The sequence below is a fragment of the Tripterygium wilfordii genome, chromosome 16, assembly GCF_013401445.1.
Source record: "Tripterygium wilfordii isolate XIE 37 chromosome 16, ASM1340144v1, whole genome shotgun sequence".
Lineage (NCBI taxonomy): Eukaryota > Viridiplantae > Streptophyta > Magnoliopsida > Celastrales > Celastraceae > Tripterygium > Tripterygium wilfordii.
Genome location: NC_052247.1, coordinates 4,501,415 through 4,526,716, shown reverse-complemented (window position 1 = coordinate 4,526,716; position 25,302 = coordinate 4,501,415). Strand labels below are relative to the sequence as shown.

The 25,302-nt window shown below is 37.9% G+C and overlaps 4 protein-coding genes across 7 annotated transcripts; 3 read left to right on the top strand and 1 right to left on the bottom strand.

The window, feature by feature from the left end:
- Positions 1 to 1,486: 1,486 nt before the first annotated feature.
- LOC119981481 (gibberellin-regulated protein 6) lies at positions 1,487 to 2,609 on the top strand. Its single transcript, XM_038824621.1, has 4 exons — positions 1,487 to 1,581; positions 1,698 to 1,736; positions 2,220 to 2,253; positions 2,391 to 2,609. Exons 1-4 carry the CDS (start codon positions 1,513 to 1,515, stop codon positions 2,570 to 2,572), a joined length of 324 nt encoding a protein of 107 aa, XP_038680549.1. The 5' UTR covers positions 1,487 to 1,512; the 3' UTR covers positions 2,573 to 2,609.
- Positions 2,610 to 6,360: 3,751 nt separating this feature from the next.
- On the top strand, positions 6,361 to 11,825 carry LOC119980251 (probable arabinosyltransferase ARAD1). 3 transcript variants are annotated; one of them, XR_005463831.1, is made up of 4 exons: positions 6,361 to 6,683; positions 6,929 to 8,234; positions 9,566 to 10,232; positions 11,326 to 11,825. XR_005463831.1 is itself a non-coding variant. In XM_038822875.1 (3 exons), the coding sequence occupies exons 2-3, from the start codon at positions 7,263 to 7,265 to the stop codon at positions 10,085 to 10,087; spliced, it is 1,494 nt and encodes a 497-aa protein (XP_038678803.1). In that variant the 5' UTR covers positions 6,361 to 6,683; positions 6,988 to 7,262; the 3' UTR covers positions 10,088 to 10,381. The 3 variants fall into 3 exon arrangements, 2 of the variants coding, with proteins under 2 accessions (XP_038678803.1, XP_038678802.1); XM_038822875.1 differs by lacking the exon at positions 11,326 to 11,825 and having other exon boundaries at positions 6,988 to 8,234; positions 9,566 to 10,381; XM_038822874.1 differs by lacking the exon at positions 11,326 to 11,825 and having other exon boundaries at positions 9,566 to 10,381.
- Positions 11,826 to 13,802: 1,977 nt separating this feature from the next.
- On the top strand, positions 13,803 to 16,953 carry LOC119980911 (pentatricopeptide repeat-containing protein At3g47530). The gene has a single exon (XM_038823749.1). The coding sequence runs from the start codon at positions 13,866 to 13,868 to the stop codon at positions 15,768 to 15,770; it is 1,905 nt and encodes a 634-aa protein (XP_038679677.1). The 5' UTR covers positions 13,803 to 13,865; the 3' UTR covers positions 15,771 to 16,953.
- A 160-nt stretch (positions 16,954 to 17,113) lies between these two features.
- Positions 17,114 to 20,804, bottom strand: LOC119980912 (malate dehydrogenase, chloroplastic-like). Of its 2 annotated transcripts, none has more exons than XM_038823751.1 (2): positions 20,772 to 20,804; positions 17,114 to 18,591 (listed from the first exon to the last, which is right to left on the bottom strand). In XM_038823751.1, the coding sequence occupies exon 2, from the start codon at positions 18,581 to 18,583 to the stop codon at positions 17,345 to 17,347; it is 1,239 nt and encodes a 412-aa protein (XP_038679679.1). In that variant the 5' UTR covers positions 18,584 to 18,591; positions 20,772 to 20,804; the 3' UTR covers positions 17,114 to 17,344. The 2 variants fall into 2 exon arrangements, with proteins under 2 accessions (XP_038679679.1, XP_038679678.1); XM_038823750.1 differs by lacking the exon at positions 20,772 to 20,804 and adding an exon at positions 18,672 to 18,744.
- Positions 20,805 to 25,302: the final 4,498 nt, after the last annotated feature.

Genomic DNA, 25,302 nt, shown 5'->3' with positions numbered 1-25,302 from the left:
ATTTTTAATTTGTCAAATATGTTTTGTTCTTCTTGTAAGTAAGCAAGTTGAGATTTTTATTTATTTAGTTTCCACTATTATTGGAGATGACAAAAACAAAAATAATTGGTGAGCTACCCTAATCCTGTTGACCTATAATGGGGACATGCAAGCATGGGAAACACTTGAGAAATAATTAATGTATATGTTCCTTCACTATTAGTGGAGAATTATTCAAGCATTGGATATGAACATATGTATATCTAATTTATACCTATATTTGTATATTTAGGCTATAATTTTTGAAAAGTTTCATTTTGCTTATCACCAACTAGTAATGAATATGATACATAACAATAATAACCTTCATTATATTATTGTTTATATTAAACAACAATACATAACAATATTTATTGTTGTTGTTACACATTATATATTACTTCATCTTACATGGTATTTGATTAATTTTTATCAATTTTAATATGTATTTTTGTTAACCTTTTGAGTTACCTTATGAGACTAAATATTAATATGAATGTTCATCAATAATATCATTTCAATGTCCATCTCGCACGTAAAGCTTAGGATAATTGCTCCCAAAGACCATGGTTGAGATTCAAACCATGCAGACTGCAGAGCGACCCAACTTCATACTCCTAATCAATAAAAATAAAAAGAAGATATATTAATATGTTTTTACTAAAAACTCACTTAGTTATTATTTTATAAATATATATTAATACATTCAATATCTCAATAATTACGGTTGCCCTTGTGACCCTCGACCTATATATAAATTTTTGTAGGATATGTGGAACTCACAATTAATACTTTTCGAGTGTACACAAGAAAAGTTTATGAGCTCGTGCAATGGTCTACAAACTATGCGTGGCAGACAACTAAGTACATGGTAATTCTATATACGAATTCGATAAGAATTGAACCTACGATCTCTAAATAGAGAAGATTATCTCTTAACCAATTAGGCTAGAAATTGAACCACACAACTTTTCAAACTATTTTGATGGGAGTTGCAACCATTTAGAGTTTACATGAATTAAAAGGCCTAAAAGAAGAAGAAAAAAAATGAGCCAACCATTGGGCCTATAAATGAGCCAGTCATTGGGCCTAAACTCAATTTTGGTGAAAAAAAGAGCCATGAATGGGGGCCCCCACAAAGTTTCCTCATCCAAAAAGTGGGGACAGAGACAAGAGGGGATGGGTTATTGCTTATTTAGTGCATGTGCTTTTCTGTTGCTCATCTCACATGGCCTGCATGGGGACTCCTACACATGAAACTTTCAATTATGAGCTCCTAATCCCATCCATTCACAAGGCCTTATCTATAGATGAACCATTGGCTCTAACAAACATGAGTGAAGTTCAGTTTATGCAGAGATCATCAGATTGTTGCACTAAACAACAAACTAGGGGGCCCAGCTCCTTTGCTTTTATTTATAGCCCACACCATATGTTCACCAGTACCTCTACAAACTTGAATCAAACACACAACAACATATTCACTGCCTAGTTATGGCTGCTAATTACTTCCTTTGCATTCTGGTTCTTGCACTTATTTGCACTTCCATGGCAGCAACCAAGGTGAGCTACCTCTTTCATTTCCATTATACACCAATTACTCTAAATTGGCTTTCTCTCTCTCTCTCTCTCTACTATTATATATATAATGCAAATGTGATTCACTATTTTTTTTTAAGGTTGTGGCAAAAGAAGAAGACCAGTACCACCTTGATGGGGTAAAGTCTCTTCTTCTTCTTTACATAATTTCTCCATTTTAATGGAAGATATTGTTACTGTAACACCCAACTCGAGTGGGTGGACCACAAGCCTTTCAAACTGGATTGTGTCATCTGGATTGTCCTTATTATAGGGGCTTGTTAATAGTAAGGGGTGGGCTTGTCCTAATAAACCAAACAATATCCTCACATTTTTCAATGTGAGATTTCTAACACTCTTGTCTCACATCGCCCAGGAAAAGATGTGAAATACAAAATATAATAAGTCAAACTTTCTAACTAATAAGAAACTATTTTCCTATGGTCAAATTAGTATGGGTTGGTGCTAGGCTTGGGAAGACAAAACCTTGTGGCCCATCATGGACTAACTCAAAACGGACAAATTACTAGTGCGGTAGTGCGTGCTATTACAATTACTTTATTTAAAGCTTATCGTACTTAATTAATTACCCTAATATGAGTAAAACCAACTCAAATTTTCAGGGCAATTATGGACCAGGGAGTCTAAAGAGCTACCGTAAGTGATATTATTGAACAATGCAATTTATAAAGGGAGTATATTATTCAATACTTATAAATAGTATTACTGTAATAAATGATTTTTTTTCCTAATCTAACAAATATTGTTATATTTTGTAAATGGGAAATGACCAGAATGCCCATCACAATGCTCAAGGAGATGCAGCAAGACACAATACCACAAGCCATGCATGTTCTTCTGCCAGAAATGCTGCACCAAGTGTTTATGCGTTCCTCCTGGCTACTATGGAAACAAAGCTGTGTGTCCCTGCTACAACAACTGGAAGACCAAGAGAGGAGGACCAAAATGCCCCTGATTTTATTTTCTCATTCACCTCTATTTTTTTATCTACCTAATTATGCATGAATAAATGTTATATATCGTCCACCCACCTTGAATATTTCTTTTATAATATGAGAATCCGTAATTATTACCCTTCAGGTGTGCACTGGGTAAATCCATATATATGGGACAGTATAATAACCGTGCATATGAGACGATCAAAATACCCCGGGTTTTACACTATGGTTCCTTATCAAAGATTTTTGAAGCACACTTTAGTCACGAAGTTTTAATAATAGACAAATTGGAAGAAATTGGAACCCTTCCATGGCCTCAATTTTTCCTTAATTGATCACGCTTTTGGCTAACTTTGGGCCAGAACAACCAAAGTCTACGTGGCACCTAAGTGGCATATCCATGTTATTGCCTAGGTGTAAAAATTGAAACTCAAAGTCTCCTCTCACGCGATCCTCACCCTCACTATCTTTCTCTTTCTCTCTTTTCCTCTCTCTTCCATCTATTTCTCTCTCTCTCTCTTTGACATGGTCATGCCACAGATTTGGATTACTTGGGTTATCTAACATTGTTGTTGAAATAAAAGGACCTCAAATATCAAACTATTGATTGTTTAGGGATTAAAAAAATCTATAATTGGACTTTGCTCATCATTTTAGATGACCTTAACAAACCATAGACCTATTGGCGTGAAACAGCTCTAGGTTGAGTGTTCACTTGTTGGCAGAGTATCATACATTGTCTTCCCAATTAAAGTCTTTGGTAGTTGCCAAAGCACAAGCGGAATTGTTGCTTTTGGAGAAATATACACTGAATAGTTGATGTACTAAGGTTAGAATCTTTGTAATCTTTATTCACATGGTGGATTGGTTCCAAAGTTGCTCGCTTGATAGACTCGATGTTTTTTTTCCCTGCTGGGTTTTCCTCATTATTTTTGTGTGTTGATTATTGTTTACTTATTCCATACATTTCATATTATTTAACTAACAGTTCTTGAAGTAGAACATACTCTCACCTATAATACTCGCAAACCATGCATGTAAGGCAAACATATAATAGTTTCATAGGAGTTAGATTCCTAGGATTTTGATTTTCTTGACTATATTGCTAAAATTTTAAATTTGATTAAATGGAAAGCGGAAGAAATGAACTTTTCCAAAAACTTCTCAAACTCTCTCAACTCCTCCCCTTTATTTTCTTTCTTTCTTTCTTTCTTTCTCGTAGGGCAGTCTTAGTATGCTTGTCGAATAATTTAAACTGCATGTTCTTCCTATGGGTTTGTGACCGGACCTCTATTTTGAGGTCCTAATACTATCTAATTAGGAGGTTCTAGTGCTTATAGTAATTCATTTGTGTTTAAATAAAGTAATTTTACCCTTATACATGTTTCCCGTTGGTTCTGCAGGAAATCGGGCTTAAATGACTGAATTGGGCAAGTTGGAGCACTTTTTGGGCACTTTTTGCTGTGAGGTGTCGGGACTTAGATTATGAAGATATTCTTGAAGACTACAAGCTCCAACGGTACACTAATCTATGGCCGAGATTGAATTGTTTTATGAATGGATTAGATTACAACAAGACTTGAAGGGTTAAGATGATCATTTAAAGGTGAATCCAATGGTTGTGCATAAGACAACATTCTTGCTTGCAATTTTTGACTTAAAAGAAGATCTTACTTGATTTTTGGAGTCAAAGATGGCTGCAAGTTGCTACACATTTAAAAGGAAATTGTTGGAGATACCAATGCCAAGATTTGGTGCAAGTTTGATCAAATGGTCAAAGATGACAAAATTGTTGGAGATACCAAGGTCAAGATTTGGTGCAAGTTTAATCAAATGGTCAAAGATGGCTGCAAGTGCACATGACAACTCAAATCTTGCAAAGCTAGACTTGGAAAATAATGCAAGTGCAAAGGCTACATATTGCAAGGTTGAGATTTAATGAATTATTCATTGACTTCTCCAAGATGAAGCCACCATAGGAGTAGTGTAGATCTAGTTTCTCTCTCTAAGTTTTCTTTGTTGTTTTTTGGTGCTTTCTCTTGATTTTGTATAAACTCTGATTTAGATGACAATAGATTGGATGTTTATTGCAACAATCATGAGTGGGTAGTTCTCTTCTCTAGTTTCTAATCCCGAAAGGTGGATGCAAGGTTTCGATTACTCAAGGTATGCTCAAAGGGTCGTAGTTTCGATCCTTCTCTTTTAATTTCGTGATAATTGTGTGATTGGATATATGAGAATGACATATTTGATTGTATTCTTGAATTGTCTAGTCTAGGGATTGCATCTAATGTGTTAGATTGAGAATTGTTAAATCCATTGCATGATTTCCTTAATTAATTGAGTTTTCCATTGCATAGCTATTAATTATGTGTATTGATGATGGGGTTTTGGGTTAATTTAGGAATGTGCATGGGAGAGTTATGGTTAATTGATCTTTGAGTGTGAAACTAGGGTGTTAGCCAAGCCGAGCCCTAAGGGGGAACATTAATCCATAATATTAGGTGCTTATCCCTTTGCGTTCATCGTAGATTAAGAGACCCGATGGCCTACATGTATGAATTGAAGTCTTATATCCCAATTCTCTTTGCATATGCATGATTGATAGTATCACACAATGCATTGTGTATGGTTGTGTGTGTTTGCAATGATACCTTGAGTATGAGAACCGAGTAACCACCGGGACGGATTAGAGACTAGGTTTTTAATTAATTGTTTTAAATCCAATTTGTGCTTACTTTGATTACAAAATCGCTCATGCTACCGAGTCATTCGGCCCATTTCTTTTACTTGCTTTTATTTGATATTCATTGTGTTTATTAGTGTTAGCTAGTCATTTGCATATCATTCACTTCAAATTTGCATTGCTTCCTCGTGGATCGATACCGGACTCACCGGTTTATTACTTGACGATACCCTACACTTGGGGTAAGTACACACACACTTTGGTGTCGGTCAGTTTGTCGATTGACAACATCTATGCGACAATGAAAAAGATGATGGTCAATCTCTTTCGACCTACACCCAAATCTGCTTTTATTTCCATATTTGCTTTGATTCTGAATCAAATTGCCAAACCTTTTTTGGATATGGTTTCAAACTGATAGATATGATTCTGCAGATGCAAGTTTGTTGTTTAAGTTTGTTGTTTCAATCCTTCTTCAGTGTGAAGACAAGAATTCTCAATTTGTTTTGTATGTTTTCGATTATTTCTCCAGAGTCGGGTATTCTTCCCGGTGTAGTACCTCTGGTGTCCATTGATATTGGTAGGTTTTAGTTTGCTTTTGTTTGTTGTTGGGTATTGTCTTAATGAGTTTCGTCTACCTATTGAGTGGAGAAAATTACCATGATATATGTATTGATTTTTAACTAATGCAATCAAGTCTTCTGGGATCGAGGGCCGTCCGAGTGACTAAGCGGTAATGCTTTCGGTCGGTTTCATTGTGAACTCTTCCAACAAAAACAACCAACTCTTCCCTGCGGAAGGCTCTTAAGGCCAACTTCAATTCACCAAATCAAGGTTCATCTCAAACAAAAGGCTTCTGATGATAACAATATTGCCTCAGTTGTGATTGTCAAGAAGTTTGCCCTTGTTGCTGTTGGGATTGGCAGCAAGAGTGAGAATGGGTGAGCGAAGAAAGAAAGTTGTAAGAGTCCCAAATTATGTGAACCGTTGGATTGGATTTATAAAATCCAACAGTCTAAATTTGTGCCGAACGGGCCCTCAATCCGGTCTTTTCACCTTAAAGAAACAAAAACACAAATGATTAAGAAACAAAAAAGTACCTTTGAGAAACACCAATCACGCATCCGGACACGCCAAGAGGGTGCCTTGAATCTAATCTAATCTCTCTGTGTCCGGTCTGGTCTCTAAAACGCTGCATGATAAATGATAATTACTTATGATGGATGAACACCCACAAAGAATAATATAAAAAGTTAACAACTTTATTATATATTCACTGTTAATCACAACAAAAAGGTACCCTTTTGATGGTTCTACTTTTATAATTTTGATCAGAAATAAAATATTTATAATTTTGAAGCATAATTATCTCGAGTAAATATGCTTTAATCCTCTGTGCCTGTGAAGTCTCCCACAATCTCGAAGAAGAAGAAGTTAATCAGGTACCCTTCTTGATGGTTCTACTTTTTATCAATTTTTTGCTTCTTGACAACCCTGTTAATGAAGTTCTTCTGGGAATTTTTTTGGCTTGTGAATCAAGAAGAACAAGTTCACTTGTAGGAGCTGAACATACTGTGTTTTTTTTGGGATGTTTTTCTTCTCCTTTTATCCTGTATCGATGCGCAGATTGATACTTTGCTATGACTACAAGAGCAAAAGATGCTGAACTTAATTTTTTTTTTCACAGAGCATACTGTGTTTGAGGACAAAATTGGGTTGAACATTTGTGTTTCTTCTCATATGTAGAAAATCAATCCGTCTTTAATTTCTGGGACTTGGAATCTTTCTCTCGAGCTTTGTTGATTGCCCAGCTTGTTTGATGCATCAAAAGCGCTAAACCCATTGCAGGGGGTTCTTGTAAACGGTGTTTTCTGTTTTTCCATGGGAAAGTTGCTCTAGAAACCCGACTTCTTTTGGTGAGTTGGCTTTAATTACTTTCCTTCTATTGTAACAGCCATCATTTCTAGTGTTATTGTGGTGTTAGATTCACTTATAAGAACTTGGTCTTAAGGATTTCATCAATGTTGGAGAAGAGCAAGCTTCCTTCAAGGTTTCTGTTTTCCTTAGTAACTATTTCAACATTCCTTTTGATCCTTTCTTCTGTTTTCCTTCTTCAATTTAACCATGGTTCTTTCCTACCTAGATCAGTTTTTAAGCTAATCCTTCTAAATGGCACCTCAGTTTACTTCAACTCCAATGTCAAAAGTGAACAAATGCAAAATCCTTTACTCTCTGATAAACCTTCACATATCGATTTTAACCCAACCAAAGGAAATCGAGTGCCATGTGCAAATTCCAATTCTGGCAGGGAAATGGGTTCCAGGTTAGGCGGAGGAAGACCCTGTGATTCAAATGATGCTGTCCTAAAGGTATATATGTATGACTTGCCGCCTCAATTTCACTTTGGGTTACTGGGTTGGAAAGGAAGGGAAAATCAAACGTGGCCCAGTATCAATAACCCCAATCACATCCCAGCATATGCTGACGGGTTGAATTTACAGCATAGCATGGAGTATTGGCTCACACTTGATCTTCTGTCATCAAACTCACCAAAAGTGGCCAGGCCCTGCAGTGCGATTAGAGTGAAAAATCATAGTGAGGCAGATATTGTATTCGTGCCATTCTTTTCATCCCTGAGTTACAACCGGCATTCAAAGCTCCAGGGAAATGCGAAAGTCAGTGTTAACAAGATGTTGCAGGACAAATTGTTGCAGTTTTTGACGGGTCGGGATGAATGGAGGAGACATGGAGGGAAGGATCATTTAATTGTAGCTCATCATCCAAATTGCATGTTAGATGCAAGAAAGAAGTTGGGTTCTGCTATGTTGTTACTTGCCGATTTTGGAAGATACCCAATGGAAATCGCAAATCTTCAGAAGGATATTATTGGTCCTTACAATCATGTAGTTAGGACCATTCCCAGTGATGAATCAGCTTCATATGACAAACGTCCTATATTGATATATTTCCAGGGAGCGATATATAGAAAAGATGTAAGTTTCTCTTCCTGTCTCCCCTTCTGTTGTAAAAGTTATTTGGTGCTTAATTTGTGTTTTGTTTGTTGTTTAGTGTTAAGACAATCAACTTTACCATGATTTTTCGAAATAGCTAAACAACTCCTATGCGCAAGACTCTTGTCGTGAATACATGGTCAGGGAAGGTTAGATTAGATGTATACAGCCTTACCTCTGGCAAGCGGGGAGGTTGTATCCTTACTTGAACATGTGACTTTTAGGGTGCAATAAAGCAACTATACCACTGGTCCCCAAGTTCGCCCATAGCTAACCAAATGCATTTGTCATGAAGTTTTTTCTTTTTTTTGTTAAGCTCTGTCATGAAAATTGTTTGCTACAATTTAGATCATACGACCAAATGTGTATTAGCTAAAGCTAAGCTACTTGATGATAGTTTATTCTAAGGTCGCTTATATCATAATTCCTATAGCTGTTCAGACAGTGTTGTTGAATATGGAAACTACTTTGATGCTCTAATAAATTTTTAATTGATTTTTGGCTACACCCTGGATATTTGCATAATTGGATGCAGATAGAATAGCAATACAACTATTTTCATATGCCTTTCTAGGTTCTAATCATTATTTGAAGTATCAAATACCTCTCTGCATGTGGACCCTTGTAGTTTACCTTAGAAAATGAAGGGTATCTGTCACAATGTCCTGGTTCAAATATCTGGGACCTTTGGTCGAGTTAAATGTGATTTAGAAGATCCTCAGGATAAGCACCATAGCCTTAATTTTACAAACAGTGATGAGTTTGTTATGAGGAGTTCATCTAGATTCCAGTTAGATAAGTATGTGATTGGGCAAGCATTCATCATTCTGGTTTGTGTTTGAAAAGTCTGGGATACATGAAGTGGAGAAATGCATTTTACTTATTTCCTATGGATTTACAAGGCTGAATTTTTCTTATTCAATTGGTTCATGAATTCTTAATATTCTGGTTAGAGTATATATATTGTCGTAAGTCATATGTATACGTATGCACGCACACACTGACACACACAAATGTATGTCTCTGGTTATGAGGAAAGTAAAAGTAGTTACAATGTATGACCTGGATTTTCAATTATTCCTCAGTGAGCCTATGGATTTTCAATTACAAGTATGACCTTGTTGCGGGGTCTTATCTGAAATGAGGAATTCAATAGCTCTATCAACTGTATTAAGGATGGACTGTTATAATATTGACAACAGTACATTTTGTGGCACCCCTTTTGTTCTTGAATTTTCTTTCGGAGGAAACATTACTCTTGAGATTTCCTGAGATGCCTCTAACTGTGTTGATCTAACTGTTATATACCTCAGGGAGGAGTTATTCGCCAAGAATTATATTACCTTCTGAAAGATGAGAAAGATGTACATTTTACATTTGGAACAGCGCAAGGGAATGGAGTCAATGTTGCAGGCCAAGGAATGGCCTCGTCCAAATTTTGTCTGAATATCGCTGGTGATACTCCCTCCTCAAATCGCCTATTTGATGCCATTGCGAGTCACTGTGTTCCTGTAATAATAAGTGATGATATAGAGCTCCCATTTGAAGATGTCTTAGACTACTCGGAATTCTGTGTCTTTGTCAATTCATCTGATGCTGTTAAAAAGGGATACCTACTAAATTTCCTTAGGGGAATTGAGAAAGATCAATGGACCAGGATGTGGGATAGATTGAAGGAAATAGTGCATCACTTTGAATATCAGTATCCATCCCAGCCTGATGATGCTGTTGATATGATTTGGAAGGCAGTCTCACGAAAGATATCGTCCCGACGTGTAGAAATTTTCAGGCAGAATAGATACCACAGATCCCAACTCCTGTTAACAAGTAATTGAAGTGACACATGATGACATGCAATTGCAATTGCAATTTGCAAGGTACAAATTTTCTTTGACCTTGCAATGACTGGAGATTGATCAACCATTTGGCTGGAGTCCTCATTTTTCAAGGAGGACAGAAGCCTACTTTTATGGAAGATCTGTAAGGATTTTTGTTCCCCTTTTGTTATGCTGCTTTCACTAAACATTTTACTTTTGTTATGGGTTTTCAGGTGAGAATTATTAGTTTCTGATTACAAAACTGTAATTCTGATTTTAATTGGATTTATATGATAGAATTTGTTATGATTCTTGTTCTCCTTTTTGTAAACTCTTGAACAACATCAAGACACATAAGCATGTAGAAAAGAACAAGGTGCAGAATAGCTAGAGGTACATAACTGTTAGAGATGAAGGGGATCTGTATTAGCAAAAAAAAGAAAACCCAAAAAGAAAAAAGACGAAAAATATAAGGAATGTAGCTATATTTCTTATAAGAGAACCCCCCCCCCCCCCCCCCTCATCATCTTGAAGTATCTACCTGTTGGTTAGGACCTAAAATTTATACAATATAGGGAGGATGCTGGCTCACAAATGCGAGTTTAGCTGCAAATGCTGCAGGTTAACAAAAGCTTAAGACTAGAACAAATGAAAATATAGAAACCCCAGCAAACCCTTTGTAGCACTGTCAGTATACCTGGACTACTCTCCATCCTCATCTTCCTCTTTGAATCAGGTGATCAAGTTCCTTAGCTAGAAGACTTTCTGCTGCACTCTCTGTGGTTGTGAAAGCAACCTCTGTTTTTCAGCATTTGTTGTGGATGGGATCGGATCCTCTTTTAACCCTTCTTTTCTCTGATTCATTCGGATCAAACATCGCTGACTGTGCAGGAGCCAAACTTCTCTCTGTTTCCAAATCCTTCCCAGCAACAGCCTTAAGAATACGCATATGTTGAACAAACGGCAGTAACCCTTTATCCCATCTTAGAGCAAGATCCATACTTCTCAGACCAGACACTCTGTCTGATTGAATAGCTAAAATTCCAATACAAACAAAGAGAACAAGCCCTCTGTGAAACAAAAAACCCATGTTTTGCATTCAAGGAGGGATAGATAGAGGTGTATGTATGATGTTTCTCTTGCTTGAAGAAATAGTGAGAGAATAATTGAGAGTAGTAGTGTGTCTGAGACTGCATTTCCATGTGTTACTCAAGCCTTATATATGGAGGAATAAGACTGTTGTTTATCTTTTCTAGGATTCGGAAGACTAAAAGCATAAAAGCAAGAGGAGAGGGACGAAGAACATGTAGGGAAGCCTCAGAGATTCACCTCAATCGTAAGCCTGGCTGTTTTGGAAGACTCTACTGACAGGTTTGAACAAAAAGTTGATAGATGGAACAATATCGTTGGGAAGAGAAGCATCTTTGTTCCCACCCCACCACATCTCCCTATCATTTGCAATTGCTCTTTTTTACCAAACAGAGACCAACGGGAGTCTTTTGAACTCTCTTCTTAGCTAGCCGACTTGCCAAGTCATCCGACCATGCTGACATGGACTTACAAAACATAATCTGCAATGTATTCCCTAGTGTCCTGCACATATGGCTCCATTGAAACTGCTAAAGCGTCGTTGGGTCTGTTTCAGAGTGTGTTGTGCTTTGACCTTTACAGTGAGGTGAGCCGAGTTACGAAATCGTTGTGAGGTGACAAAGTGTTTGGGGGTGTCACTTAGAATATTTTGGCGAGGTAAACCTGAAATTGGATTTTTTTTTCATTATATCAATTAATTTTTGATGAATTTATTTTTGTAAAAATATAAATGAAATAATAAAATTGATTGAGTATAAAATTGGAAAAAAAAAATCTCGTGTTTTGACGCCGAAAATGCAGTCAACCATGTTGTGTTAGGAGTGCAAACAGTTCCCTACAGTTTCGGCTTCAGTTTCGAACTCACCGCGGTTGTGGTAATATCATAATGCACCGCTATGTCATACATTTTTTTGTTTGAACGTAATGCGTTCAAGTCAAAAGTAGTGCGTTTAGCATATGCAAACACACTGGCAAACGCACCCATTGTAGTGTCAATTTTAACTGACTCGCCACCCCACCGTGAGGTTTGTGTGATCATGTTAAGCATTAAGCAATAATGAGGACTACATTAGTATTTCATCTTTGTGTTCTATCAAACCACTACTAATAATGAGTCTGAAGCTGAAACTATTTAAGTTACAAACATTTGTGAATTATGAATAAATTAAGAAAATATTTTTTGTATTATTAGTTCTTTCTTTTTTTAAATATAATTATGTTATGCTCTAATGACCATAATGATCTTGGCTGTTAAAGAAAAAGAGCATAAGCCAGGCAAAATGGAGAGATTGCTACATAAGCAAGAAAAGCCATTAAAAGTATAGATGCTGGGAGAAGGATATCCCCCTCCAAAAACAAACAAGCACTTGCTTTATGCTTAGCTAAACCCTAACTTTAGAAATTCCAAGGCTCTTCCTTCCATTCAACAAAAAAATTCAGTCTTGGTCTGTTGTGCTTAATGGGTTTCCCTTTATGCTTTTTTTTTTTCCCTCCTTCTTTGGTCTCTTTGGGGATGATGTTCAGGCTTCTCTCATATATATTTTGGCCTTCTCATATCCATCTTTTCTTTTTCTCTTCCACCTATGAAATCTCTCTATTCAAATTCTTTTTAATAAAATTTTAAAAGCTGAAGGGAAAATTAAGGGGATGAAGAAACCTACTTGGCTTATATATAATTTTGTGAAAAAGAAAAAGAAGGTTTAATTTTATTTTTTTTTAAAAAAAAAAGCAAGTAAAGAGAAAGAGAGACTGGTCATGGTCTAATACATTAAACATGTTGGATACTCCAAAATGAGGTGGGACTCTCTGCTTTTGGGCACAATTTTAAAGCAAAAGAATGAAACCCAACTGTCGCTTTCTAACATCTTCATCCTTCTCCATCACATTTTACACTTTGAGACTTCTCTTGCAGGGTTTTCTTAGCTTCAATGGGAATACTCAAAGCATACATAGATGTCTCAACCAAGCCATTCGAGACACAAAATTACATATTTTGGATTACCCAAAATTTGGCATGAAGAGCACATTATAATTTGTTACTTTCTCATTAACACAATAAGTTAACTTGTTGCGTTGGGGCATTTCATCTTATTTATATCATATTCTAACATCCCCATCACGTGTAAGTTAGACAATCCGACGGCCCAATAAGTGAACACACATAATTATTCTCCACATAAAACTCAATAAATTCATGTTTAGTTCCAACATATCCAATGATCGGATCTCATTTCAATTCATGGTCAAAGACATGAATTTCCAACATTATGTTCTAAAAACAATTCGTCCAAACTATAGACAAAGACAACATTAAGTAGCATATCTAGGCCCTTAAGGCTCATTTGGAATATGGGTTCAGGTGAGTTGGGAAACATTTGATTGGAAAATTTTGGGAAGGGTTTAAAACTTCGAACAGTTTTAAAATTGTGGGCCTATTAATAAATGGGCTAACATTATGTGTGTAGTGAGTCCAAAATGTTTGCAAATAGCATCACCCAAAAAAAACAAATGCAGTGGACTAGTTGTTCAGGCCCAGCTTAAGGAGCAAAGTCTTGTTCATATGGGCCAGTTAGCCCAAGATCCATACGGTTTATAGCCCAATTAAATCAGGTTCGTTAACTTGTTAGCCGTGTTTGGCCCGAGTCTTGAGTTTCTCTTGTGGGTGTATTCTTGCGTCTGTTAATTCAAACGTTTTGTGAGAGCTCAAATGCCGGCAGTGGCACACATCGGAAACTCACGGTGGGTCTCTCTCATCCGCCATCACAGTATCTTTCTTTCTCGTTTTACCACTGATACCCAAATCATAAGAGCGCCGTCACAGAACCGCCACCACCCCCGAAATAGAGTTAAATCCACCTCATACTCACAAAATCAAACACAAATGCAGAGCCTGGTTTCTCTCATAAAATCATGCTCTCAGTACAGTCATTTGCTTCAAATCCATGCCTATGTCATCTCTACATCGCTTCTTCAATTACCCTTCATTTCCCTTCCCTTCTTGTCTCGTGTTGCGCTCTCTCCGCTTCGGAGTTTGAGCTATTCACGCCAAGTTTTCGATCATTTGTCAGACCCATATGTCTCCCATTACAACACTATGATCAGGGCTTATTCCTTGAGTAATTCAGCTGAGGAAGGATTTAATATATATCAAGAATTGAGAAGGAGAGGTATACACGCAAACGCATTATCTTCCATGTTTGTTATTAAGTGTTGCGTTAAATTCTGTTCGTTAAATGGGGGTGAACAGATTCATGGATGTCTTTTGAAAGATGGGCATCAATCAGATAGTCTTTTGTTAACCACCTTAATGGATTTATATTCAAATTGCGAGAAAGGTGAGGAAGCGTGTAAAGTGTTTGATGAAATGCCTCAAAGAGACACTGTTTCTTGGAATGTATTAATTTCTTGCTATTTGCGTAACCGTAGGACCCGGGATGCTCTGGTTTTGTTTGATAGTATGAAGAGTGGCGCTTATGGTTGTCAACCTGATGATGTTACTTGCTTGCTAATCCTACAGGCTTGTACCAGTTTGGGTGCGTTGGAATTTGGGGAAGGCGTTCATAGGTATATTGAGGAACGTGGCTATGGTAATGCTTTGAATCTAAGTCACTCACTTATAGCAATGTATTCCCGGTGTGGTTGTCTGGAGAGAGCTTATGGGGTGTTTGAGGGAATACGTAATAAGAATGTGGTTTCTTGGAGCGCTATGATTTCTGGTTTTGCAATGAATGGGTACGGGAGAGAAGCTATTGAAGCATTTGTTGAGATGCAAAGATTGGGTATTTTGCCTGATGAACAAACTTTTACTGGAGTTCTTTGTGCTTGTAGTCATTGCGGTTTCGTTGATGAAGGAATGATGTTTTTTGATCGCATGAGGAAAGAGTTCGGAATAATGCCCAACATACGTCATTATGGATGCATGGTTGATTTATTGGGTCGTGCCGGTCGGCTTGATGAGGCCTATCAGTTTATAGTATCAATGGGGATCAAGCCAGATTCAACAATTTGGAGAACCCTTCTCGGGGCTTGTCGAATTCATCGACACTTTACACTTGGAGAGCGCATAATCGGTCATTTGATTGAGCTCAGGGCAGCAGAAGCTGGGGATTATGTTCTGTTGTTGAACATATATTCTTCAATTGGCAATTGGGACAAAGTGTCGGAATTGAGGGCATTTATGAAGGAGAAAGGTTTCCAAACAACACCTGGATGTAGTACAATTGAGGTAAAAGGAGTAGTACATGAATTCGTTGCTGATGATTATTCACATCTGAGGAATGATGAAATTTATGAAAAGCTGGATGAGATAAACAAACAGCTCAAGATTGCTGGTTATGTCGCTGAAATCACATCTGAGTTGCATAATTTGGGTGCAGAAGAGAAGGGGTATGTACTCTCTTATCACAGTGAGAAACTGGCCATTGCTTTTGGAGTTCTTGCCACTCCACCAGGAACAACAATTAGAGTGGCCAAGAACATCCGCACCTGTGTTGATTGCCACAAATTTGCAGAGTTTGTTTCAGCGGTGTATAATCGAGTAGTAATTATTAGAGATCGGACTCGGTTCCATCATTTCCGAGAAGGACACTGTTCCTGCAATGGTTACTGGTAGATGTAGCGGAGGTGGAGAAAACACAACCAGACAAAGTTGAGACTTCAAAACTGGATATTTAATATGCGCTGGCTTTGTTGTCACTGCAGATGCTAGTAAGATGTTAAAGCTGCATACACCTGTTCAGACTAGATTAGGAGATTCAGAGATTATTTATTTTACAGAAAATACGAGGGGTGGCTTGGGTGCAACTCGATATATCTACCAGTAATCATGGTTGAGGAATATTCCTTATTGACACTATTGGGGTTGAATAATGAATAGCCAGTGCCAAATGGACAACTGAGAGAGTTGCATATATGTTGCACAAGAGCAGCCATTCCCTAGAGGAAGTTATACCTCAGTATGGCGTGCGTCATGCCTACAGTTTGCTGATCTTAGACTGAAGATGTTGGATTGAAGGTAGCTAACTATGAATCTATGGTCAGCTTGTACAAAGATATTGGGTGACTTGGGTCTGTTGGAAAAACCATCTCATGCTCAAATCATTTTAATAAACTGCTCAGGCAAATGCTTTGAGAAATATCTTCGAAAGGCATTCGACTTTCTGTATGCAAGATAGAGGAGAAGCTTGTGTGCAGAGATAAATTAGTGAAGCTGTGGCGTTCTGATACAATAGCCATGTTCACTAAGGATTGAAAAGTGGATATTTTCATCAATCCTTGCATGTTTCCAACTTCCCTGTATTATGTGAAGTTACCAGGAAAAGGCAGAAGTTTCACCAACATATTTGGATGACTCGCGACTCGAAAACAGAGTTTCAATTATGTAAGCCAGAGTTTATTGATTCAGTTTCAACTGCGTTGGTTACTATTGACAATAACACTTCACATAATTTTGCTGTTATTGCACTTGAAGGAGGTGAAGTAGAGACGTACTGAAAGACAAGAAAAGAGTGCCAAGCCTTTTTCAATGATACTTCTGGTATCTTGTAAAACTCTGTATGTTTCCTTGTTCAATCTGTGTTGCATAAATAGAAGACATTTATTATTCACTTTTTTCTTCTTCTGGTTTTATGAAGTTATGACAGGAGAACATGACCCATGATAGAGTTGTAGGGTGTAACCCAAAGATCACGGGTCCAATTATTGAAAACAGTCTAACCAAGGATACTAAATGCCAGCATTTTTATACCTGAAAGTAAATTTCGTGCAGACAGAGATATAGTCAGCATACTAAATAGGAGGGAATTTGCAGATCTATAGCATCAAGAAAAGTTCATCGCCTCAAGATTTGTTTATTTTTCCTATTGTTTTTCTCTGAAACTGGGAACAACTCACAAGCTTCAATAATCAAGAGACTTTCCAATGCAGAACCCAACCAATGTTATCATGAAACAACAGTTGTTACATGCTCTCAGAGAGAGTGATTCCATTCTCAAAATCTACAACACTAAAATATCCGCGCCACAAATCTCCATGAAAAAGTACTTTGGAACAAAAGGGAAACCAAATTTCTACAAAAATGAAAGCAGTAGTGCAAGGATAATTCCACAATAAGAATAATGAACTTTGCCTAGTATAAAACTCGTCTAACAAACATGTTTCGCTGCTGTTACGTGTTCAAAATTCACTCTAAGTTGCCACTGTATGTTTATTGGCAAATGCAATACCCTTCTCAATGCTAGCCTTCAGCTCTGGCTTAAGGGCTTCCAGACCTTTCTGCTCATATTCAGTCAATCCTTGCAGGTCGGATGTAATGAAAGCTTCGACTCCTTTCCTCCCAAGTTTAACCCTTGATGCAAAGAATGGAAGCTCCGTTAGATCAGACTGAACAAAACAGCACTCATATACATCAGCATCTCCATCGAGCGCACGGAGAGAAGACTCCAAAAATCTGGCTGCAGCATATGCCATTGACAGGGTAGCAGACCCCGCACCAGCCTTTGCCTCCACTACTTCTGTCCCACCATTTTGGATCCTAACAGTTAGCTCTTCCACTTCCTGATCAGTAAAGCTTACCGCAGGCTTGGCCTTGGACAAAAGGGGAAGAATGGTTATCCCAGCATGCCCCCCCGCCACGGGGACATCCACATCAATGAGTTTGAGGTTCTTCTTCTGAGCAACAAATGTGTTTGCCCTCACAACATCCAGTGTAGTAACGCCGAATAGCTTCTTGGGATCATAAACACCCTTTGCTTTCAGTACTTCAGCAGCAATAGGAACAGTGGAATTCACTGGATTGCTAATAATAAGGATGAAAGCATTGGGACAGTTATCTGCAACGGCCTCAACCAAGGATTTCACTATGCCTGCATTGATGTTGAATAGGTCATCACGGGTCATGCCAGGCTTTCTGGGAACTCCAGCAGGAATGACTACAACATCTACACCTTTCAATGCATTGCCCAACTCAGCAGCTCCAGTGAAATCCACAACCTGAGAGGGGGTGTTGCAGTGACTTAGATCAGCGGCAACTCCCTTGACATTTGCTATATCATAGAGGTGCAGGTCCGAGACTAGGGGGGACATCTTGATTAACAGAGACAGAGGCTGACCAATCCCTCCAGCAGCTCCTAGAATTGCTACCTTATAAGATGCCTGGACCTGCAACTGATGGTGAGACCTCTGGTTTGATTTTTGCGCCTTTAGTGCAAAGCATCCTTGCAGAGCCATAACACTTTCCTTGCCCAAGAATGAGGATTCTGATTCACGGCTAATAAATGTTGCTGCTCTAAGGCCACAGAAACGTTTAAGCGGGTTTTCAGAGTTTAACGTCACCCCACAGAGTTTTGACTGTAGAATTGGGCTGCCTTTGGAGCCAAAGGCAACAGTTGATCCAATTGAGAAGGTAGCTGCTGATGAGGCTGCCATCTTGCACACTGTCAAACAAAAAAGACATCAGTTCTTTGCAGGTTGATATAGAATAAACGTAACTCAGCTTCATCAGATACAAACTTACTGAAACAGTGAAACTCTATATTATGAAGGCTTTCATAAGCAAAAGACGCCTTTTTTTCCGAAAGCCAGCAGCCCTGGAGTAGCTCTTATAGCAGCAGATTAATTTAAATAGGCAAAACCCACAAGTAATCTGTTTCTCTTTTACTTGGAAAAAATTAACGATATAATTTAGTCCACCTTCCTTTTATGTCTTTGAACTGGATTGAAACACATTAAACATTCACTGTGGCATTTTTCTATAGTCCTGGAATACTCATTAGGCCAACTGCTTAGAGACTTAGAACACATAATCAAAGGTCCCCTCCATCCCAGTGTCAATTGGTCTCCACAATACCAATGTTTCATGGGCTCTTGTGAAAATCTATTGGACATGTTAAGGAGTGACCTTTGCTCTCCTTATAAATAGCACTCACACTCTGCGGCCACCGGGTCTCCACGAGCTTTACAGGCTCTCCCTACCCTACCCTACCCGGATCTACAGGTAGCCCCTCCCGTGGCATGCCCAACCCAGTACAAGGATCACTCGGATAAAAGGAGATAGACCCACCCACACACGGAGGACCGAACAGCTCCGATACCATTGATAAGGTCCCCTCCATACCAATGTTTCATGGGCTCTAGAGAGTCCAGGCCCAAACCCCACCCTAACAGTCCAATAGGCCCAGTCTGCATCCATGGGTGCACGCACCCATGGATCAGCTGTAGTCCAATGGGTCTCCACAATACCAATGTTTCATGGGCTCTTGTGAAAACCTAATGGACATGTTAAGGAGTGGCTTTTGCCCTCCTTATAAATAGCACTTAACTCCCCCATCTTTCTGATGTGAGAGTTTCTATCAGTCATCCAGTAATTTTGTTTACAAAGTATTGTTGGGAATCACATATTAAGATTTTTGCAATCACAAGAGATTTTCCAAGAACTTAACCGAACCTAACCGGAAGAGTTTCAAAAACAAAATTCTAGCCTTAAAACTCTGATTTCTGTAAACTGTAGGAGGCCAACAAATAGTAACAAAGAAGAAAAAAAATGCATGGATGCATGAATGGTGGGTGGTTGGAAGAGAGAGAGAGAGTCATGTCCACAGAAGAAAACAAGAAACTCCAACATTATAAAAAATTCTTAAGACAAAACTGAATCCACGACAAAGAGTCTTAGACCAAACATCTAGGCAAATGGTACAGGATTCTTAAATTTACAAAAAATGAGTAGGATGTTATCACAATGTCTTTTTTCTCATGACAACAAGAAACATTGCATTCCAAGTTAGACGCATGGACCAAATAACATTAGAAGACATAAAATATCAAATTATGTATTTGCCAAACCCTCAACCACACAAACTGCAAGTACATATTCTGGACAGCAATGGAGATACACAGTAATTCAGCTTTGACATAGGAAACAGAACCAAAAGCAAACACATGAAGGAGAAAATCAGATAGAGCTGCCATGTGACTCATTCAAATTACTAAATGATACCCGCACCACCAGTTGACGCAAAAAGTCACTTTTCCATTTTTCTCTTTGAATTGATTCACTCTGGCTCCATCTTTCATTAGAACCAAAATTATATCGAATGAAGAAACTTAAGACCTGTTTCTTCGGCTTGCAAAATTGAAATTCGAGTTTTCCTTGTCGGAGGAAACTACGTTGGTCCATTTATAAATTTTTCATGTTTCTGACTTGGGTTCTCCATAAATTTGTATTCTAAAGTTTTCCCCAACCAATACACATTTTGAAGTATCTCTTTCAGTTTCATGAAAACAAACAACAGAAAATTTTCCCAGCTTCCACGATAATGCAAAGATATAGAAAATTGTATTTAGAGTCTAACTCAAAGCATCGCTCAATAGAAAAATGAATCACAAAGACACCGTCTTTCATAAATTCCCCCAAAAAATCTAAAAGTCACAAATATTCATTGACCTTAAATCATACATATTTTAGAAATCACACCATAAGAGCACCAGATCTTATAAAACCCCAACACACATATATGCATCGCTACGCAGAGAAATCAAAGGAAAGGTAAGAGATACATATGAAAGAGAATCAGATCTAGAACTATAAAACAAATGATAGAGAAGAGAAGAGAGTACCCGTCGATGCGGAGATGCTGCTGATGTGCTTGTCTCTCTGCGCCTGCGGGAGCAATTGAGAGAAGACCAGGCTTGTGGGTTTCTCCTACAATGGGCCTTGTACTAATCACTGCGTGCCCCACGAATCCACCGCCAATTTTGGTTACACACAATCTACCCCTAGTTCTCTCCTTTTCTGGTCCCAAGCATAGCCGTACATCACTTTTTGGTAACGTACGTGGCAAACTAGGCTTCTTGGGCGTGGATTGGGCCTTTAGTGCTTGACTGCTTGTCGTTAATTCAATATAAACTAGTTGTACGCTCGCGTTTCGCTCGGCGTATGATTAGTTTGGAAAATAAAGATTTTTGATAATTTTTCGATACTTTGTTACCATGATGAATAACGAAGTTTGAATTATAGAAAATGGAGATAATTATGAGATGAACAAATAACTACAATACATTTTTCTTAATATGCTAAGAAATAATTTTTTAAGAGGGAGTAAGAAATTTAATGCATAAGGAAAAAATATGTTCAAACGATGTTTTTTCTCCAAAGTGGAAAAGGTCATCAAAAACATATGTATGGACAACATTCTATGCATAGTAGTATTTATGCACATTTAATTGATGTTTAGCTGTTACTTTTCATTATTTTTCATCTTTTATCACTTTTTGTTGTTTCTAATACTATTTATGTACATTTAATTGGTGATCATTGAAATAACATTGATTTTCCCATAATTAACATCTTTAATATTATATTTATTTAATTTTTTAACAGCTTTAATCTTATGTTTATTTAATTTTTAGTGGGTATTTATTATTAGCATTGATGATTTTCCTACAATTAAGGGGAAGCTTTTTTACCTCTCTCTTTGTTATTCTTCACAATTCAAGGGGAAGCATCCTTGAGGCTTCCATTTTATATATATAAACTAGTTGCATGCCCGCGCGGCACATATTTTGATTGGAAATAGAGATGTATGAAATCTTTTCGATACTTTGTTAACATGAAGAGTAGTAGAGCTTTAATTGTAGAAAATAAAAATGATTGTGAGATGAAGGTAAAATATATACAATACCTTTTTTTAATTTGCTAAGAAATTTTTTTCCATCCACGGCTTGTAATTAACTTTGCTAACAACGACCCTAAAATTCTTGATTTTGTATAGTTTCCCCTCATGTAGTTTCTCCCGGAAGCGTTCCGCTTGACGTTTCCATATAATAGCATGTATTTGTGTTCCCTTTTAAAATTAATCAATACTTTGTTAGCATGATGAACAACATCAAATAAATAGCAAATAACTACAATACATTTTATCAATATGCTAAGAAAGGGAAAGAACTACAAATTACACTCATAATACAAATCAAATAAATTTTGTGGACCATAAAATTATGTAATAAACAGTAGAGATATTATAGAATAAATAAAACAAAATAAGAATACATCAAATTAAGTGAAGATGGTGTAAATCACGTATGAAAGCAAATCTAAAAAATTTAAGGTAGGTTGCCATTTTTTTTAAACTTGTAAACTATTGAGGGAAAAATACATTAGAAGTGTCTAAGATCATGTTAATATGTGGGTGTATAGCGGAATAGAAGAAAACATCACAAAAATCCTCACCTCGCGGTCAAGCAAAATCATGTCAATACTTATTGTTTCGTCCGTCTTGGTATTCCGTGATTCCCAAAGTCGAGTGAGCCTTACCACAACATGCGAATCCATTTGATCGGGGTTTAAACCTTTAAGCAAACCCTCTGCCATTTTTACTAAATAATTTTTTTGTGAGTTGTATGGATGATGGTTTTAAGGTTGTGTTTCAATGGTAAGATGCCACCTTTTATAACATGGAGGGTTCCAAAAGTAACCTTAATCATCTTAATGGGTAATTCATATTGTTAAATGGTGGTAATTAATGCCCAAAACACACAAAATTTTTTCAAACTAAATACTACAAATGAATTTCATTAATTGAGTCATATCAAAAGACTCTCATAATTAGCAATACATGGCTTTTGAGAAACCAAAACAACATCAAACCACTCCTATGAAACATTAAATTCTCATACAATTCAATATAATTTTAAAATTATTTAAATACTATTAATTGTATGAGTGTGGTTGCGGGTCTTAAAGTGTATGAGTGTGGTTGTGGGTATTAAAGTTTTACAATATATTTATGTGTGTGGTTGTGGGTCTTAAAGTTTTCTAATATATTTTAAAATTTTCTTTTGTCTATGTAAGCTTTTTTGTAAAGACGTCCACGTGGCACCATGAATTGAGGAGAAACCTTGTGGATCCTCAGTTATATATATATAGATTGATATTCCAAATAAGCTAAAAGTATCCCAATACTTTTTTATCCTAGCAAAAATACTGAGATGTTCAAGGGCCGACCCTAGTTATGTTGGTATCCAAAGAGGCACGGTAAAGTAGTGTCCTATTATTAAAAAAATGGAAAAGTGAGACGACACTTGCTTGCAATCTCCAGTGAGGAAAAGAGGGAGAAGGGAAGTTATGATTTATTTTTGATTGGGCTTGTAGTGTACTGTAGATTTTGAGTTGGGTTATTGGGTTGGGTAATAAAAAAAATTTGGTACCCAAAACCCTTGCTTTTGTTGCTTTATCCATGCCAAGGGTCGGTCCTGAGATGAGTGCACAAGATCCATGTGAAATCGTGGGTTTCACTTGGTTCACATAATCCATATGAAATCGTGTGTTTTCATCTCAATATTTGAGATAGCTGAGACAAAAAATACTAAGATCGATAAGATTGTTGTAAGTATTCTAAATACTTGCACTAATTAGTTTTTGCATATTAGACATAATTCCTTTCTTCTTCTTTTTTTCACAATAGTAACATATATGTAGACACATTTGTTTTGTCTTTTGATAGGTACAACAGCACAAGATACGTGATTCCATTGGTCATGAATTGTTGAATAACATACCTACCACATCAATCCACCCCTTTAAGAAGGACAAATAAGCCATATATTCTCTGTTTGATATTCCTTATTTCTTTCATACTGATGATGTCTAAAACAGGTCTACCCTATCAGACAAATCAGCCAAGTCAGACTGAGCTGGAATAACTAATTTCTCCTTCGCTGGTACGTGATCTCTTCCTTCCTTCCTGCACAAGAAGCGAACGTAAGCTTCGGTAGGGCCCCGAGGGTGTACTCGGGGGGACCTCTCCGACGCTCAAGTCAGTACAGTACTAAACTTGGGAGGATGGCTCGTTGCTTCGAGCGTTGCCTCTTGCTCAGTAAGTATTTTAGAGTGCAGGAGTTAGATTGCTTACCTGAGGGCAGAGGTTCCCCTTTTATATGAGTTTGAAGTGTTTGAGTTGTAGTAGGAGTCGGACTCTCTCTCATTGGTTTTCCAGAGGGTTTCTCGGATGGTAAATTCTATCTGTATCCCTCTCCAAAGGGGAGTAGGACTCTATCTAGAATTGGCGTCCTATGAGGACTCTTCATCAGTTGAACTTCGTGCGTACATGCTTCTGTAGTACGGTTATCGAAGTGCGGTCTTCGGTCTGATAGTGCAGAGGTATACACTTCGGTCGAGAACCGAAGTGTACCCTTCGGTACGTCACCCATATTGTCCTCACTGGAACTTATTCTGCCACGTGGCTTTCTCCCATTAGTGGGGGTATTTTGGGAATATCAGTTGCCCCCCACACTCGTACCGAGGTATCTTAACGATGAACTGGGTATGAGTGTAATAATGTTTGTTCGACGGTTCATCTTTGCGGACAAGATCGAAGGATGCAGAGCGTCTCAACCTACGCACCGTTAGATCAGATCTTCCCCCTATATAAATAGGTGGCCTGCAGTTCTCTTCGATTTTGACTCGCCTCATTTTTACTATTTAGAGCGTTTAATCTGACTGACCGACCGAAGCCTTCCTTTGCAAAACCGAACATACTTCAATCTCTAGTTCTCTCAGTTTCCATACCATAAGGTCAGTCTTTACTTCCTTCTATTGTTTTTGTTTTTATTATGTCTCTAAGTTCCTCCACTTCATCTTCCTCTTCGGGGGACGCGTCCTCTTCCTCTACTTCGAGTGAACGGACTGCGTCTGACTCTGAAGTGAATATCATCGATTCTCCTACCCCCGACCTTAACGAGGCTTCAGTCCTTCAGTCCTCTTATCCCGAAAATCCTACACCCGGCCTTAATGAGGCTTCAGTATTTCGGTCAGATTATCCCGAAGTTGCTGATCGAAGTGAGCTTCCCCCAAATCAACAAGCGGGGGGAGACGAGGTTGATTTCGAACCGACATGTCTATCTGGTTCAGGATTAGATGATCGTGGGGTGTCAAATATTAAGAGGGACTTCGGTATCCCCTGGGCCTGCCGTCGTATACCTTCAGACGAACACCCCCTTCATCCAAAGGAAGGGGAATTCGCCGTCTCGCTCCATTCCATAAAATACGGTGCAAGGATTCCATATCCTCCTGCATTGACCAGTTTCTTCCGCATCTTCAATATTTGTCCCGCACTTCTAGCCCCGAACTCCTGGCTCTTCCTTAATACCGT

Bases quoted from the DNA above. Each gene is read 5' to 3' on its own strand.
- LOC119980251 (XM_038822875.1), top strand. From the start codon at position 7,263: ATGTTGGAGAAGAGCAAGCTTCCTTCAAGGTTTCTGTTTTCCTTAGTA. The intron at 8,235-9,565 runs GTAAGTTTCTCT...TATATACCTCAG, and splicing joins GAGCGATATATAGAAAAGAT to GGAGGAGTTATTCGCCAAGA.
- LOC119981481 (XM_038824621.1), top strand. From the start codon at position 1,513: ATGGCTGCTAATTACTTCCTTTGCATTCTGGTTCTTGCACTTATTTGC. The intron at 1,737-2,219 runs GTAAAGTCTCTT...TCAAATTTTCAG, and splicing joins ACCAGTACCACCTTGATGGG to GGCAATTATGGACCAGGGAG. The intron at 2,254-2,390 runs GTAAGTGATATT...GGAAATGACCAG, and splicing joins AGGGAGTCTAAAGAGCTACC to AATGCCCATCACAATGCTCA.
- LOC119980911 (XM_038823749.1), top strand. From the start codon at position 13,866: ATGCCGGCAGTGGCACACATCGGAAACTCACGGTGGGTCTCTCTCATC.